The sequence below is a fragment of the Crinia signifera genome, chromosome 12 (genome assembly GCF_055691185.1).
Source record: "Crinia signifera chromosome 12, ASM5569118v1, whole genome shotgun sequence".
Classification (NCBI taxonomy): Eukaryota; Metazoa; Chordata; class Amphibia; order Anura; family Myobatrachidae; genus Crinia; species Crinia signifera.
The window spans coordinates 22,588,869-22,604,067 of record NC_139228.1 but is presented as its reverse complement, the minus strand read 5'-3'; the positions used below and the strand labels follow the sequence as shown (position 1 = coordinate 22,604,067).

Genomic DNA, 15,199 nt, shown 5'->3' with positions numbered 1-15,199 from the left:
TTTACCCAATAACAAGATTGATCCATTGTCTAGCGCTCCACCATTTTATTTTTCATTACCAATTGTTTTTTATGGAAACTTGTTTTTGGTGGAGGAAGATGGAACCTTCACAGGTTATAAGACCAACCTGGCTGCTGTGTTTGCGCATGATTGATAACTCCTGTTCACACAAACCGGGGCTATTGCCGAGTTGACCCGGGTCAGGTGCAGTGTGAAAACACCAAAGCGATTAACCCAGGTCGCCTTGTGTATAATGGGCGACCCAGATTCACCGAATTGGTGGAGGTGGAGCGAACAATTGTTTACTGAAACACGGAACTGGAACTCTTGTAATGGAAGTGCCAGGAGAGATCTATCATTTGGTCTAATAAACATATTATCATGTGGATAAGTAGCTTGTGAAGGACTTCCAATTATCCTAATAGGAGTATATCCCGAGGTGCTTTTAGAGAGGAGGAGGCCATTTGCAGACTTCTCCATTCGGGCCTCCTCCTCTCTGCCGGCCACTGCAGCGCCAATGTAGTGCACATAGTGGTAGAGTTGGAGCACCTTAGGGCTCAGACTCTATGGTGCATCTGCTACTGTCTTCGTCGTAGGACTCCGGAGAGGTAATTATAAAAACTGTGTGCAATGTGCACGGTGTGGGTCCATGATAAATACACCACTGAGTATATCATTACTCCAGAAGAGAACTTTGTATAGATGGTACATTTGCACACAAGAGCCCTGTGATGGCTTCTGTGACCCACTGCTACATCTTCGGACCATTCACAAACATATCAGCCATATAGATAACTAAACCTAACCACCCAACAGGCCTAGTCCTACCAGACCCTGGATCGGGATGCCGGCTGTCAGGATTCTTGCGTCGGCATCTCCAGTGGTGCCAAGCTTTCAGCGGCCATTATTGTGGCCATCAGTCAAAGGTTCAGGAAGGGAGTTCCTGCTGAAATATAAAGCACTGCCGATTGCATCCTCTGTTGGCAAACGCCATCTCAGATGGGGATAGCTACCAAGAACAAGCTTCGGAATACTTCAAATTCCAGAGCTTAGTAAATATAACTGCATAACAGCACAGAACTGCTTTGCGGTCAGATATTGGAGATCCTTGCTGGGGTGCCTTCATGTTAAATCTCCGGAATCCTTGATGTGTGCGGCTGTGATTGGCGTATATATCCTAAAGCCTGATCAACATATATTCCCTGATGTCTCATAAAATGGTTTTTAAATTTAAACATTTTTGAAGAGCTGTTAGTCAATATCTCAAGCTAGCTCATCCCCTCTATGTATGCGCAGGTAGTACCGTAGTGATGGGTACGGTCACATTAACATATATATGAAGCCTTCACCATTTCTTTATGTAAAATAAAAGATGCAGCGTTAAAACAATTTACAGTCTTACAGATGTTACCTCCTAGGAAAGTTATTATTCCGACTTTTTCTCTTGTTCCAATGGATTGTATGAAGAGAATGGGAAAATATCCAGAACAATGAGAACATTCTACCACGGGAATAGCCCAGATCTGTACTGCAGAAACATCTGCTAGTAGACTGGGAAAGAAAGGCAAAACGCTGCGATGTTCTGCAGGATGCTCTCAGTATTTCCCCTCTATACAGAAACTGACACCGTTTTCACATCGCTGAAGCTGGGTCGGGAATCCCGGGTCTGACCCTTTCAGCCTGAACGCCGGTTGTCCATTATACGCAGGGCAACCTGGGTTTAACTTTAAACCTTGTCATAACCCGGTTATACAGTTTGGTGATTTCACACTGCACTTTGCCCTGGGTGGACCCGGCAATAACCCGGGTTATTGGTGTTGAATACTGTTTTCAGACCGCATATGCCGTGTGAAAGCTCCGACACTGACCCGGCTTATTGCCGTGTCGGTGATGGCACACGAGGCGGAGCTGAGTGGCGGCGCGTCAGCCGGGGCTTGGGAGGAGGCAGCACTTGGAGCTGACAGTGCTGCCTCTTCCATACTGTGCACGGGACCCAGGTCGCTCGACCCAGGCACCTGTTCACACTGCACTTGACACGGGTAACAGCCGTGTTCAACCCTGGTCATTACCAAGGTTGAACTCCCGTGTTGCTCGACCCGTGGTGGCTCTTTCAGACTGCACCTAGACCGTGTTGGGGCCGCTAGGACACGGCAATAACCTGGGTCTAGAGTGCGGTCTGAAAGCAGTGTGAAAGGGGCAGGAGGCAACCATGTAGAAATGGAAGAATATGATTCTAGGAATGTAGCTATCCCAAATAGGTGACGCAGTTTGTGTTACAAAACAATGATCGTGAACATCTCCCAACTGTCCAGATTACAGTGCCCTGCTAATGGAATGTTGACCCACCAGCGGATCACAGTGTCCAGCAGGTGGGGCGGCAGTTGGGAGAGGCAGTGAGTATGGGTCATAGGGTCGACATGCATCAAGGTCAACACACCTAAAGGTGGACATGGGGTTGAGTCAACAGTTCATTAGGTCGACATGGGGTTTTTGGAGGTTAAATGGAGGGGGCTTGGCTACAGGACAGGGGCAGGGACTCCAGGAGTGCCCCCGTAAAGAAAATAAATGAGAGAGAGAGAGAGAGAGAGAGAGAGAGAGAGAGAGAGAGAGAGAGAGAGAGAGAGAGAGAGAGAGAGAGAGAGAGAGAGAGAGAGAGAGAGAGAGAGAGAGAGAGAGAGACACAGACAGAGAGAGAGAGAGAGAGAGACAGAGACAGAGAGAGAGAGAGAGAGAGAGAGAGAGCAATGTTTACCGAGCTGGGGAGAGAGGCTGTGCTGCGGTGGCCTGTCCTCTCTCCCCACTGCCCGGCTCCTTGCAATGGGGAGGGAGGAGTTGGACTGCATGTAAAGTCCCAATGGGAGAACAGTATGTCAATAAGGCATCATAGGGTTCCCTCTAAGAACCTGATTATAAAAACATGTTTCTAGGGGGAAAATTGACCAAAGCTTCTAAAAATGTAGACCATAGCAAATAATCTTAGTATGGTCAGTATCCTCCATGCCTAGCGAGTAGGCCACGGTAGCACTACAGGCACCAGTTACGGAGGAGGTGGGGGACAGAGATAAACAAAATCTGCCGATAACGTAATAAGTAATCGGATTTGGAGGCCACGCGGCGTATAACATAATATTACTTATTGTGTGCTTATCAAATTAAGCATTTGGTCACATGATGAAGCCTTTCATAAGACTGTCAATAGGAAAGCCCCCAGGCAATACGCTGTCACTGTTCTAAATATGACAGAAAACTTTATATTTCATCAAATGAAGCGTTTTAGTACAATAGAGAACACGCTAATGGAAACAGATATTCTTTTGAGACATTCTAGTAATTACCGTAAATCACTGCAGAGGACTCGCTTCAATACTGGTTACCAGGCCAACCACAAAGATGGCCGCGATCTTACTAAATTAATGGAGAATTTAGGTAGACAAGCATTGGGTCAACAGATCTTAGGTAGACAGGTGAAATACCTGTAGGTCGACAGATTTGAAAGGTCGACACAAGCATTAGGTGGATAATGGGAATGTCTACAATAAAAGGTTGACATGAGTTTTTCTCTGTTTTTCTGTCCCAAGTGTACTGCCTCCCCAACAAATCTTTGTGGCAAGACTATCGCCAGATCCGCTGCGCACAGGACCACGCATCAGATCAGAGGTAAATCACATACGATAAGACACTTTCCACTCTACTTAATGGGGGCAATGAGTCGAAATCGTGTGAGTAAAGGGTCATATTCTGCTAGTGTATGGGCACAATTATGTGTGATGTGCGTGTTCATTATGACTCCGCCTCTTCTCTTATTGGATGCACTAAGCTTTAAAAAGTTATAAAAACTCCATGCCCCTAACTCACATTTATCCTCCTGTGCCATGGCAGTTAGGAGCAGAATGGCTGGTAGTTTATAACTGTCAAGATTGGTGCATCAGGCCCATTACAGCGATTAGTCTGTTTATTTGGACTGTTCATGCCTTGGTCTTTAATATTTAATGTGTCTACACAGGACAGCTGGAAGAACCAGATGCACAATACTCTGGTCATCTGACATGTGGGGGGAAATTGAATAGCATGAGAGATTCAGAAAATGAGAGATTTGGTTAGAAATGACCTGTTTTTCTTTTCTTGTTTTTTTTTTTTTTGAAAGCAGCAATCATTTACACTGCAAAAGCCTTGTTATTTGGCAGTATAAATGATTGCCGCTTTAAAAAAATTTGGAGCTTTCTTACCAAATCTCTCACTTTCTGAATCTCTCCTGCTATTACATTCAAACCCCCCCTTTCCCTTATAGTGGTCATTCTAGCACCCTGCATCTTTCAAAACCTGTGCAGTTCCTCTTACCTGCCCGGGGTGTCGCCCTTGGCTGCGATGCTTCTAGCACAATGTGGTCTGTATTTCAGCATTGATATGCAGACCAGACCTGTGCTAGTAGAGCCACAGCAGAGAGTGACAACCCAGGCAAGGAAGAGGAACTGCATGGGCTTTGGAAGATGCCGGGTGCTAAAATGAACACGAACTTATATGTGATTGTATTGCGTCACAGCACAGAGTTGAATCTTAGGTCACACAGAAGTTTTGACAATCAGTTCATTCAAGATAACATAGCCAGACACATGGTACAGGAAACAGTAGGAGGCCATTCACACATCATATGGGGAAGGCTTGGACAATGTATTCTAATTACTACATAGCATGCATGATCGGATTGCAGTGAAACAAGTGAAATACATATATTATGTACATTTGCATGGTAAAGAATGTGGTCTGAGAATTAGTATCCTTGTGTGATCAAGTCATCGACGGTGTCTAGGTTGACATGAGTTTTTCACGTCATTGTATCAACATCGACGCCTGTCGACATGGTCCCCAATTTTTTTTTCCAGTCCACATGGTTTGAAAATGTCCACAAACCGGAGACGAAGAAAACGTGAAAAACTCTTGTCGACATTCACGTGTCGACCACTGACATGTCAAGTTTTTGCCATCATTATCAAATTAAATAACATTTTTTAAAAACCAGTGCAATTATGGCACATTTTCCACATGGTCACTAGATCCACGCTAAACAGTAAAAAGCAGGTCAATGTAATTAGCTACAAGATCAGGTTGACAGTAGGAGCAATCTTCCCCTGTAAGATCTGATCTTTGATTATGTATTTACAACATATAAGAGGCCCGAGCCATGAAAAACTTGGATTGTACAGTCTAAGCGGATTGATTTAGCTTCCCGAGTGTCTCTCAGCTCCAGAATGCAAACTCGATTTTATGAAATCCAAGTACAAAGTAAAATCACTATTAAGCTGGGCACAATTCACCAATGTTGGTTGCCATGGATACGAGAACACATCATATCAGCATGTACACACAGAGATTAAAAACCATCCACCCCCACACTACAGTACGGCGACCCAGCTGCATACGCTGAACCTGTGTGACTAGGTATAGGATACAATCCCCAAGTACTGGTAACAGGAGATTTTCCTTTTCAGGCATGACTAACCACTGAGCATACATCTTTGATTAAATACGTGATGGGAGTGATAAGAAACAAAATAGTATTTACATTCCTAGAAACTCTGCGCATCAGAAGCCGGACATATAAACCATTAAGGTTCTCACAAATATAATCAAATGACAAGAGGCGGGATGCATAATATTGATAGACCAGTTATTAGATGTGATGCCCTAGTAGTGTAAGAAGATATTATTCATATACTCTACATTATTACAATAGATGGGAACTTTCTCGGATCAACTGATACTGTATACATGCTTTATCTGACAATACACTAGAACAGGGCTGGCGAAACCAGTTCTCAAGATCTACCGACAGGTCACATGTTCCAGACCATATAGCTGGTGCACAGGTGCAGTTATTACTGTCACATTTCCCAGACCACCTAGCTGGTGCATACATTACTAACTGTCACATTTCCCAGACCACCTAGCTGGTGCGCAGGTGCAGACATTACGAACTGTCACATTTCCCAAACCACCTAGCTGGTGCACAGGTGCAGTCATTACTAACTGTCACATTTCCCAGACCACCTAGCTGGTGCGCAGGTGCAGACATTACTAACTGTCACATTTCCCAGACCACCTAGCTGGTGCGCAGGTGCAGACGTTACTAACTGTCACATTTCCCAGTCCACCTAGCTGGTGCACAGGTGCAGTCATTACTAACTTTCACATTTCCCAGACCACCTAGCTGGTGCACAGGTGCAGTCATTACTAACTGTCACATTTCCCAGACCACCTAGCCGGGGCACAGGAGCAGTCATTACTAACTGTCACATTTTCAAACATGTGCTTCATTCATTCTTAACCGACACATTCTACAGATCCACAGGTGGCCTGGAAATCATGGACTGTTGGTAGACCGCGAGGACCGGTTTGGCCAGCCCTGCACTAGAACAACTTACATCCAACAAGTTGGGTGGTTGGAATGAAAAATCTGAAACTATATGGGAGCAAATGACAATTGCCAATTTGCTCCCAAACCATAGAAGATGGACAAAAACCGTCATTCAAACAAGTTGGTTAAATCTGATTTAAACCAATTGAGTGAACGAAAGTTTTCTGACATTCGGGAGCAAATGGCTGATTGTCATTGGCTCCCATAAATGACCTGACTTCACAGCCAGCCAACTAGTTGCAGGGCAGCGCCAGGCAGCTGTTCAACACTTGAATTGCTCCGTCATCTGCCATCTAGTGGACGTCAGCACGCAAAACATTTGAAACCCCCCCCCCCCCCCATATTATATAGGATGACGCTCTGTTAAAATACAATTTTAAGGGTCATTAAAATAAAATAATCTAGGATATGAAATCATATGACTGTTTTAGGTCCTTTATGTTCTAATAAATGAACACAAAGTCTCTATATACTAATTATCGTGGAAGTCTAAGAGTCCAAGGGTATTACAGCCGCAGATTATTGCAGTAATTGGTAACCCACTGTAGCACATGAAGTTGCACTCTTGGGCAATCAGCCGGATGAAATGTATTATTTACTTTCAGTTTTCCGGAGTCTGGAACACAATTTAGCTGAACATTCATCGTGAGGACTAATTGCTTTAATGAGAAAGCAGGCAATTATTATCCGAATTCTACAGCGTAATAATAGATTAAGAGAGGGTTAATTGCAACAGAGCATTTAAGGAATAGTCAATCTTGGGGAACCTGAATTAAATAGGGAAGGTTTTTTTTATGGGGAGGAGTGTATATATATATATATATATATATATATATATATATATATATATATATATATATATATATATATATATATATTTGGAGAAGAGGGCTCCACAACATGAGCTGAATTCATGATAAATGGTGGAATCGCACATCTCTGCTACCGGCTACTCCATCTGGGAATGTTGCTATAAAGGGATCCTTGGTGGGAGACTATAGTGACAGGGGACCGGTGTTGAAGCCCCCTCCCCCTCTGAGTGTATACATGATAAGGTGCAGCCTTGCTGCTGGTATATACTCACAGCCTGGGGACTGGTCCTGTCCTCTCGGTGCACCTCCTGTCTCAGGGCTGCTCGGGTCCTGCCTGGTGATCTGCTGGAGGTTGCAGGATGGGGCTTGTTGTCCTGCCATAGGTAGTAGAAGGTCCCCAGGATCCAGGCTACAGTCAGGATGGCGATGGCATTAGCCCTGATCCGCCTCATCCTGCTGACAAGATGCACTGGTGAGCAGGAATGGAGGAGGTGAGAGAGGCTGCTATAGCAGCACTACATGATCTCACAGGCTGCTGCCTGCGCTCTCTTCTTCCTCCTCCTCCTCCTCCTCTCCTGCTGTCTCTTCCCAGGCTTCAGTCTCCTGTATCTCTCTGCCTGCCTGCCTCCCTCTCTCTTTCTCTCTCTCTCCCTCCCTTCTCTCTCCTCTCACTCAGCTGTTTGTTTTAGCTCAGTCCTGCAGAGAGAGAGTTCATCCTCCTCAGGGTCCTAATGTCCACACAGATTGCAGCCAGCAGGCTGTCAGATGTAAATGAAGGGTGTGGGCCAGACTGGTTCACTAGCATGGTGAGTTCACACTCATCTCACACGTATAAGGCACTGATGTCCTGTGCTGCAGCCAGGCTCTTCAGCAATGCGAATACAGCATCATTTCATTAAATGCCCGAGATGTAATTTGGTATATACTGTGTACGTTTAATTAAATTGTCAGGTACTTGTGTATTATCACGGTGCCCATCGCATCGCATACCACTAATTAAGGGATGCGATGGGACCCGATTTTCGGGTCCAAAGGCCCGCACTGTACAATAAAATATCGCATTGCATGCCATTAAAATGGTATGCGACGCAATTTTTAATTGTACAAGCACCTTGATGGGTGATTACTATGTTAAATGCACCCCCAATGTTAACGCCACCCCCACTATCAACGCCAACCCGAAGCGTGGCGAGCGCAGCATGGGGCGGCGGTATGTGTTATCCGACCCTTTCATACCCCCACTATCCACGTCGGCGTGGAGTTGATTTTAGATAGTGTGGAATACATGTGAAGTCATCCAGGTCCCCTTGTTCTCGGTGTCTCGCTGTGCTCGGCACACTATCTAATATCAACTCCACGCCGACGTGGATAGTGGGGGTATGAAAGGGTCGGAGGACGCATACCGCCGCCGCTCGCCACGCTTCGGGTTGGCGTTGATAGTGGGGGTGGCGTTAACAATGGGGGTGCATTTAACATAGTAATCACCCATCAGGGTGCCTGTACAATTAAAAATCGGGTCAAATCGCATCACATCGCATGCGATGCAATGCGACCAATACGATGCCCTACGATGGAAATCTTGGGCGCCGTGATAATACACAAGTACCAATTGTCAATTAGCAAAATGTTTTAAATGGAGTAGCAAAAGTGAGAATGCAATTATGAAAGATAAAGTACCAGCCAATCAGCGCATTTTCAAGCGCAGACTGTAAAAAAAGGCAGAAGCTGATTGGCTGGTGTTGTAGTATTATTATGTATTTATAAGGTTGGCAGCTCCGTATGTTTGACACACATTAGAACAATACAGGGTACACAGAAATGAACCTAGCAGTAACTGATAAACTAATGCTGTGTACACACTGGTAGATATATCTGCAGATGGCTCGAGCAGCGTGTTCTCCATATGCGCTGCCTGATCCGTCGGGACTGACATCACAACTGGGCGGCGCATCTGCATGCACCCGCCCATTGAGCTGTCAATCACCGGCAGCTCTAGCATCGGCTTTAAGGGTCGGCGGCGGATCGCCTGTACACACAGAACGATGCACCGATATATCTTCAGATATATCGCGTCAGCTGTGTTGCACAGCCGACGCGATATATCGGTGAATGTTATATTGCTGGTACACACTGGCTGATGGTCTAGCTATATATAGGCCGTTCAATCGAACAACCGATATCTCGGCCAGTGTGTATGCACCTTAAAACACAGCACATGACACAATTAACAGTCAAAGGTCAGCACACTTGTGTCGACAGGCGGTATTTCAGGGAGAATAGAATAGCATGGCGAGCGCACCGAGCCATTGCAAGGGGACGTGGTACACTTAGATGGTGTCCATGTCGACTATGTCGACATTCAGGTAAAAAAAACACACACAAAAATGTTTGACCTTTTGACCATTGACCTTCCCATTGTCGACCTAATGCTTGTGTTGACCTACTGACCCTGTTCACCTTAACCACGCCGACCAGGTGTCGACCCAGTGTATGTCAACCTTAATTGAGTCGACCCTATTAGCCATATCCTTCTCACGTACCCCAACAGGTGGGACAACTATTATGCAGCACAATATTGTAGATGAACTCATCTGTATATGCTTGAAGACATTCAGAAAACATGACCTGTACTTGAGAACTGGAGGTGAGCGCTACTGTTCACTGTTCTAGAAGGAAATGTAAAACTTATAGGTGTAGGGATGATTTTTTCATGTAAACTATAAATATATATATATAATATAGTTTAGTTTGTACTACTGTGTTCTTTTCCTGCATGGGAACACGGCAGTGGGCATATAAAGGGGTTAAGCCCCCCACCTCATCCCCCTCCCCTTTGCCATGCAAAGTACAGGAAATTCTACATTTTCCTAGACTGACCCAATTAGTTGAGAGGTAGGGGAATCCTTGTGCCCACTCTCATTGAGGGGCCGGAGGGAATGTGGTCTTCCTGAACTGTGATATACTCTCTGCACAGGCAGATGCGCAAAGATCACAGAGCGTGCCCAAGTTTAGCGGAAGGGTACATTTATTAAAGGGGAGCTTATTTTGTGCCAAAGGCCAAACCTGTTCTATCCTGCCATACCGATTTTTGCATCATTATAGGATAAAAACCGCTAGATTATTCAAGAAGTGTTTTTGAATAACCACTAAAGTAAAAACCAGAATATAATACAAAAGTGGTAAAGAATGTTTATTTAAAACAATATATGTATTAAAGGGGCAACATTTATTGTTGTATTGCTTCATAACTTTGTCCACATCAGAAAATAATAAATGTTGTCCCCCTTATTGATTTATTGGGATGCGGTCAATTTGCCGGCGGTCGGGATCCCGGCGTTCAGAATCCCGACACTGGAATCCCGACCGCCGAAATCCCGACAATTTCTCCCTCCGTGGGTGTCCACGACACCCATAGAGGGAGAATAAAATAGCGTGCCGAGCGTAGCGATCCACGTCCCCCCCATGTCGGGAATTCGGTTGTCGGGATTCCGACTGCTGGGATCCCGACCACCGGATTACGTATCGGATCCGATTTATTTACAGTTTCTTATATAGCACAAATTCTGTGGCGCTTTACCATTGTCCCCTTCATAAATACCTATATGACACTAACATTAAATTAATATTGTCCATTTAATTTATACATAATATTGCTCTATTAAGCTATACTCGTCAAAATGACGGCTTCTGCAATGTACTTTCACTTTGAGCTGTGACAGTTTTAACTTTCACTTTGAGCTGTGGCAGGTTTTAGCCCACAAACTTTCCACACCACCCCCAGTCCCTATCTGTTCCTACCTCCCACAGGTTCCACCACTGCAATGAGGTACAGAGATTCTGGAACAGAGGGTCAGTGGTTACCTTAAGCACTGATATTGTCCCCATTGACCTTCACCATTGTCTGTGTATAACTTTATTTTGTTACTTGACCTGAGAAGTATATTTTTAAGGGCAAAGTACATTTGGGTATGATCCTATTTTCTCTGGCCCATAACAGGAGGATAGTTTCCGTGGCGATATTGCAGTGTTTATATGATCCTTTTAATAGATGTCCATAAATGAAATATTAGTTTATAAATAATAATCAATAAACCGACCTACTGTAATCACCAATCGACTCATTAAATGTATTCCGGTATTTAGAATGGCAAGCTGATTGCATGGATCAGTTGTGAAATCAAGATTCATTTTATTTTCACAGTGACGGATTGTAGTTTATATTCTACCATCCGAATGACATTATTATACCGAGTCTAGCAGTAATTAATAAGTAAAGCAATGGAGTGGGTTCTTTCTCTGACCTGATATTAAGGATAGGCTGTATTGATCATTGTCAGAGGTTTCCGAACGCGGTCCTCAATGCATTCCAATGGTCCTGTTTTTAAGTTTATACGTAGTTTAGCACAGATGGTTAAATCAAATTGACTGATTGAAGACACCTGTGGCCAAGCATTGATATACCTATTACCTGGACCATTGGGAACCTTTGATCTAGGCTTTTATGGCACCAGTAATTGGAGGTGGGCGGGGGCGTTGTTGTAGAGCATTGTACTCAGCAACCACTGATTGGTTGCTGAGAATAACTCTGAATTAAAATAAACAGTAAAGGTCCATACACACTGGGTGATTTTGCCCAGCGTGTTAGGACAGCGATGATCGTTTTCATCGCTGGGGGGAAAGCCGCTCAGTGCATACACACTGAGCCGGGGCATACACACTGAGCGGCTTTCCCCCTGCCCGGCTCTGACAGCGGAGGGGGCAGATGGGTTTGCATAGCGCAGCGCTATGCAAAGCCGTCCTCAAAGCTGCTCATCTGCTGGTGATACCAGCAGAGGAGCGGCTTTCCCGGCAATGATGCGGGAGCGCGCAGCAGTGGTTCATCACCGGGGCATACATACTGGGCGGCTTTGAACTGAAAGCCGCTCATACTTGCTGTTTTGAGCGCCTTTCGGTTCAAAGTTGCCCAATGTGTATGGGCCAGATGTTTTGGGCCATCTTGCTTAGAAAGTGATTTGATGGGGTACACAGAGAAGCAACGTAGACACCAAAAGGCATAACAAAAGCCACAAATAATATTACATGCAGGAGGTCCTTTCCACAGCCTATGCTTCAACCTATTGAGTCAATCATCTCCATATGTAGAACTGATTATTTAATCAATCACCTAGGGGCAGATTTATTAAGCTTGGAGAAGAGATAAACTGGAGATAAAGTGTAGAAAAGGTAAAAGGAGATAAAGCACCAGCCAATCATCTCCCAACTGTCTTTTTCAAACACAGCTGATTGGCTGGTGCTTTATCTCCTTTTACCTTTTCTCCGCTTTATCTCCAGTTTATCTCTTCTCCAAGCTTAATAAATCTGCCCCCTAGGCTGGATTTTGTAGGGTCTGCTATAAAGTAAACTGATAGCTTTACCTGATGTGGAACTAATCTTTCAGTTTGCTTCAGGAACTAGGAGCCCCGAGTGACAAGCTGCACAAGGGTATGGAAATACAAAGACCAGTGGTGGCTCCAGAGGTTGGGCTCCGGAGAAGAACCAAATTAAAACAGGGGAGCCCGCCAACTGCCACCCCCCAATCAATGCCACACATTGCTGGAAGGGACTCACTGGCAGTTGGCGATGCGCCTCTATTTTAATTTTGGACTGCCCTTGAGATCCACTCATTGAATGAAGATTCTGAAGATTAATTTTTCAAACTCAGCCTGTAACATGGCAGTTAGGAGCTGATTGGCTGGTTGTTTATTACTCTCCATTTTATCACTTTCCAAGCTTAGTACATCTGGCCCCAGTGAGCTGACAGTTGAGGGCAAAGCACGTGTATATGCGTTCCTAGAGTGGAGTAACCAGTGACTGCAGTTAGAAGCAGGAGAAACTCTTCACCGTTGGGGTATCACATAGCAAGGCCTGGAATTCTGATGCAGGAGACTGCTGTGATAGACGGCAGGGAGTCCAAATGCTAAGTGACAGCCTGAGAAACGTAAGGAGACTGTGAGCCTAGAGGTGAGAGGTCAGGATGCAGAATTAGCAGCCTAGAGGGAGGAGAACTCAGCTAGTCTGACAGCGACTGATCTGGGCATAGGGGGGCGGGGGTGCACCCACACCGGGAATCAGGGGGCTGCATTACATATATGACCTTATTCAGGTCCATTCGCAGGGCCGTGTTCATTCGCACGGGGGCGATGATTGTTGTTTGGGCATGCGCATTTCATGCTGGGTGCATGCGGCCATGGCGAACAAACTGTTTATGCAAAACATCCATTCGCATGCTGGGCGAACGTACGTGCCGCGCGAATGGTGGGCCAGCGTACCATCATTCGCAAGGCAGGATCTGGTTGACTCGCAAGGATGCGTATTCACATCCGAGCGAATCAACCAGAATAACCAGCTGCTATGGGGGCCAGAGCTGAGAGGGGCCACCTTCCCTGTCACAGTTACATGTGTTATATACAGGGGTGTAGCTACCATAGGTGCAGGGAGTGCAGCTGCTATGGGGGCCAGAGCTGAGAGGGGCCACCTTCCCTGTCACAGTTACATGTGTTATATACAGGGGTGTAGCTACCATAGGTGCAGGGAGTGCAGCTGCTATGGAGCCCAGAGCTGAGAGGGGCCACCTTCCCTGTCACAGTTACATGTGTTATATACAGGGGTGTAGCTACCATAGATGCAGGGAGTGCAGCTGCTATGGGGGCCAGAGCTGAGAGGGGCCACCTTCCCTGTTACAGTTACATGTGTTATATACAGGGGTGTAGCTACCATAGATGCAGGGAGTGCAGCTGCTATGGGGGCCAGAGCTGAGAGGGGCCACCTTCCCTGTCACAGATACATGTGTTATATACAGGGTGTAGCTACCATAGGTGCAGGGAGTGCAGCTGCTATGGGGCCAGAGCTGAGAGGGGCCACCTTCCCTGTCACAGTTACATGTGTTATATACAGGGGTGTAGCTACCATAGGTGCAGGGGGTGCAGCTGCTATGGGTCCAGAGCTGAGAGGGGCCACCTTCCCTGTCACAGTTACATGTGTTATATACAGGGATGTAACTACCATAGGTGCAGGGAGTGCAGCTGCTATGGGGCCCAGAGCTGAGAGGGGCCACCTTCCCTGTCACAGTTACATGTGTTATATACCGGGTGTAACTACCATAGGTGCAGGGAGTGCAGTTGCTATGGGGCCCAGAGCTGAGAGGGGCCACCTTCCCTGTCACAGTAACATGTGTTATATACAGGGGTGTAGCTACCATAGATGCAGGGAGTGCAGCTGCTATGGGGGCCAGAGCTGAGAGGGGCCACCTTCCCTGTCACAGTTACATGTGTTATATACAGGGGTGTAGCTACCATAGGTGCAGGGAGTGCAGCTGCTATGGGGCCCAGAGCTGAGAGGGGCCACCTTCCCTGTTACAGTTACATGTGTTATATACAGGGGTGTAACTACCATAGGTGCAGGGGGTGCAGCTGCTATGGGTCCAGAGCTGAGAGGGGCCACCTTCCCTGTCACAGTTACATGTGTTATATACAGGGATGTAACTACCATAGGTGCAGGGAGTGCAGCTGCTATGGGGCCCAGAGCTGAGAGGGGCCACCTTCCCTGTCACAGTTACATGTGTTATATACAGGAGTGTAACTACCATAGGTGCAGGGAGTGCAGCTGCTATGGGGCCCAGAGCTGAGAGGGGCCACCTTCCCTGTCACAGTTACATGTGTTATATACCGGGTGTAACTACCATAGGTGCAGGGAGTGCAGTTGCTATGGGGCCCAGAGCTGAGAGGGGCCACCTTCCCTGTCACAGTAACATGTGTTATATACAGGGGTGTAGCTACCATAGATGCAGGGAGTGCAGCTGCTATGGGGGCCAGAGCTGAGAGGGGCCACCTTCCCTATTACAGTTACATGTGTTATATACAGGGGTGTAACTACCATAGGTGCAGGGGGTGCAGCTGCTATGGGTCCAGAGCAGAGAGGGGCCACCTTCCCTGTCACA

At 46.2% G+C, this 15,199-nt stretch overlaps 1 protein-coding gene across 1 annotated transcript in view; it reads right to left on the bottom strand.

Annotated features, from left to right (window-relative positions):
* The window catches only part of GALNT16 (polypeptide N-acetylgalactosaminyltransferase 16), an 82,367-nt gene extending 74,403 nt beyond the window's left edge, over positions 1–7,964 (bottom strand). The window contains exon 1 of the mRNA XM_083167767.1: positions 7,497–7,964. Coding sequence (XP_083023893.1) covers positions 7,497–7,676 — 180 coding nt within the window. The 5' untranslated portion in view covers positions 7,677–7,964. The remainder of the gene's footprint in view (positions 1–7,496) is intronic.
* Positions 7,965–15,199: the final 7,235 nt, after the last annotated feature.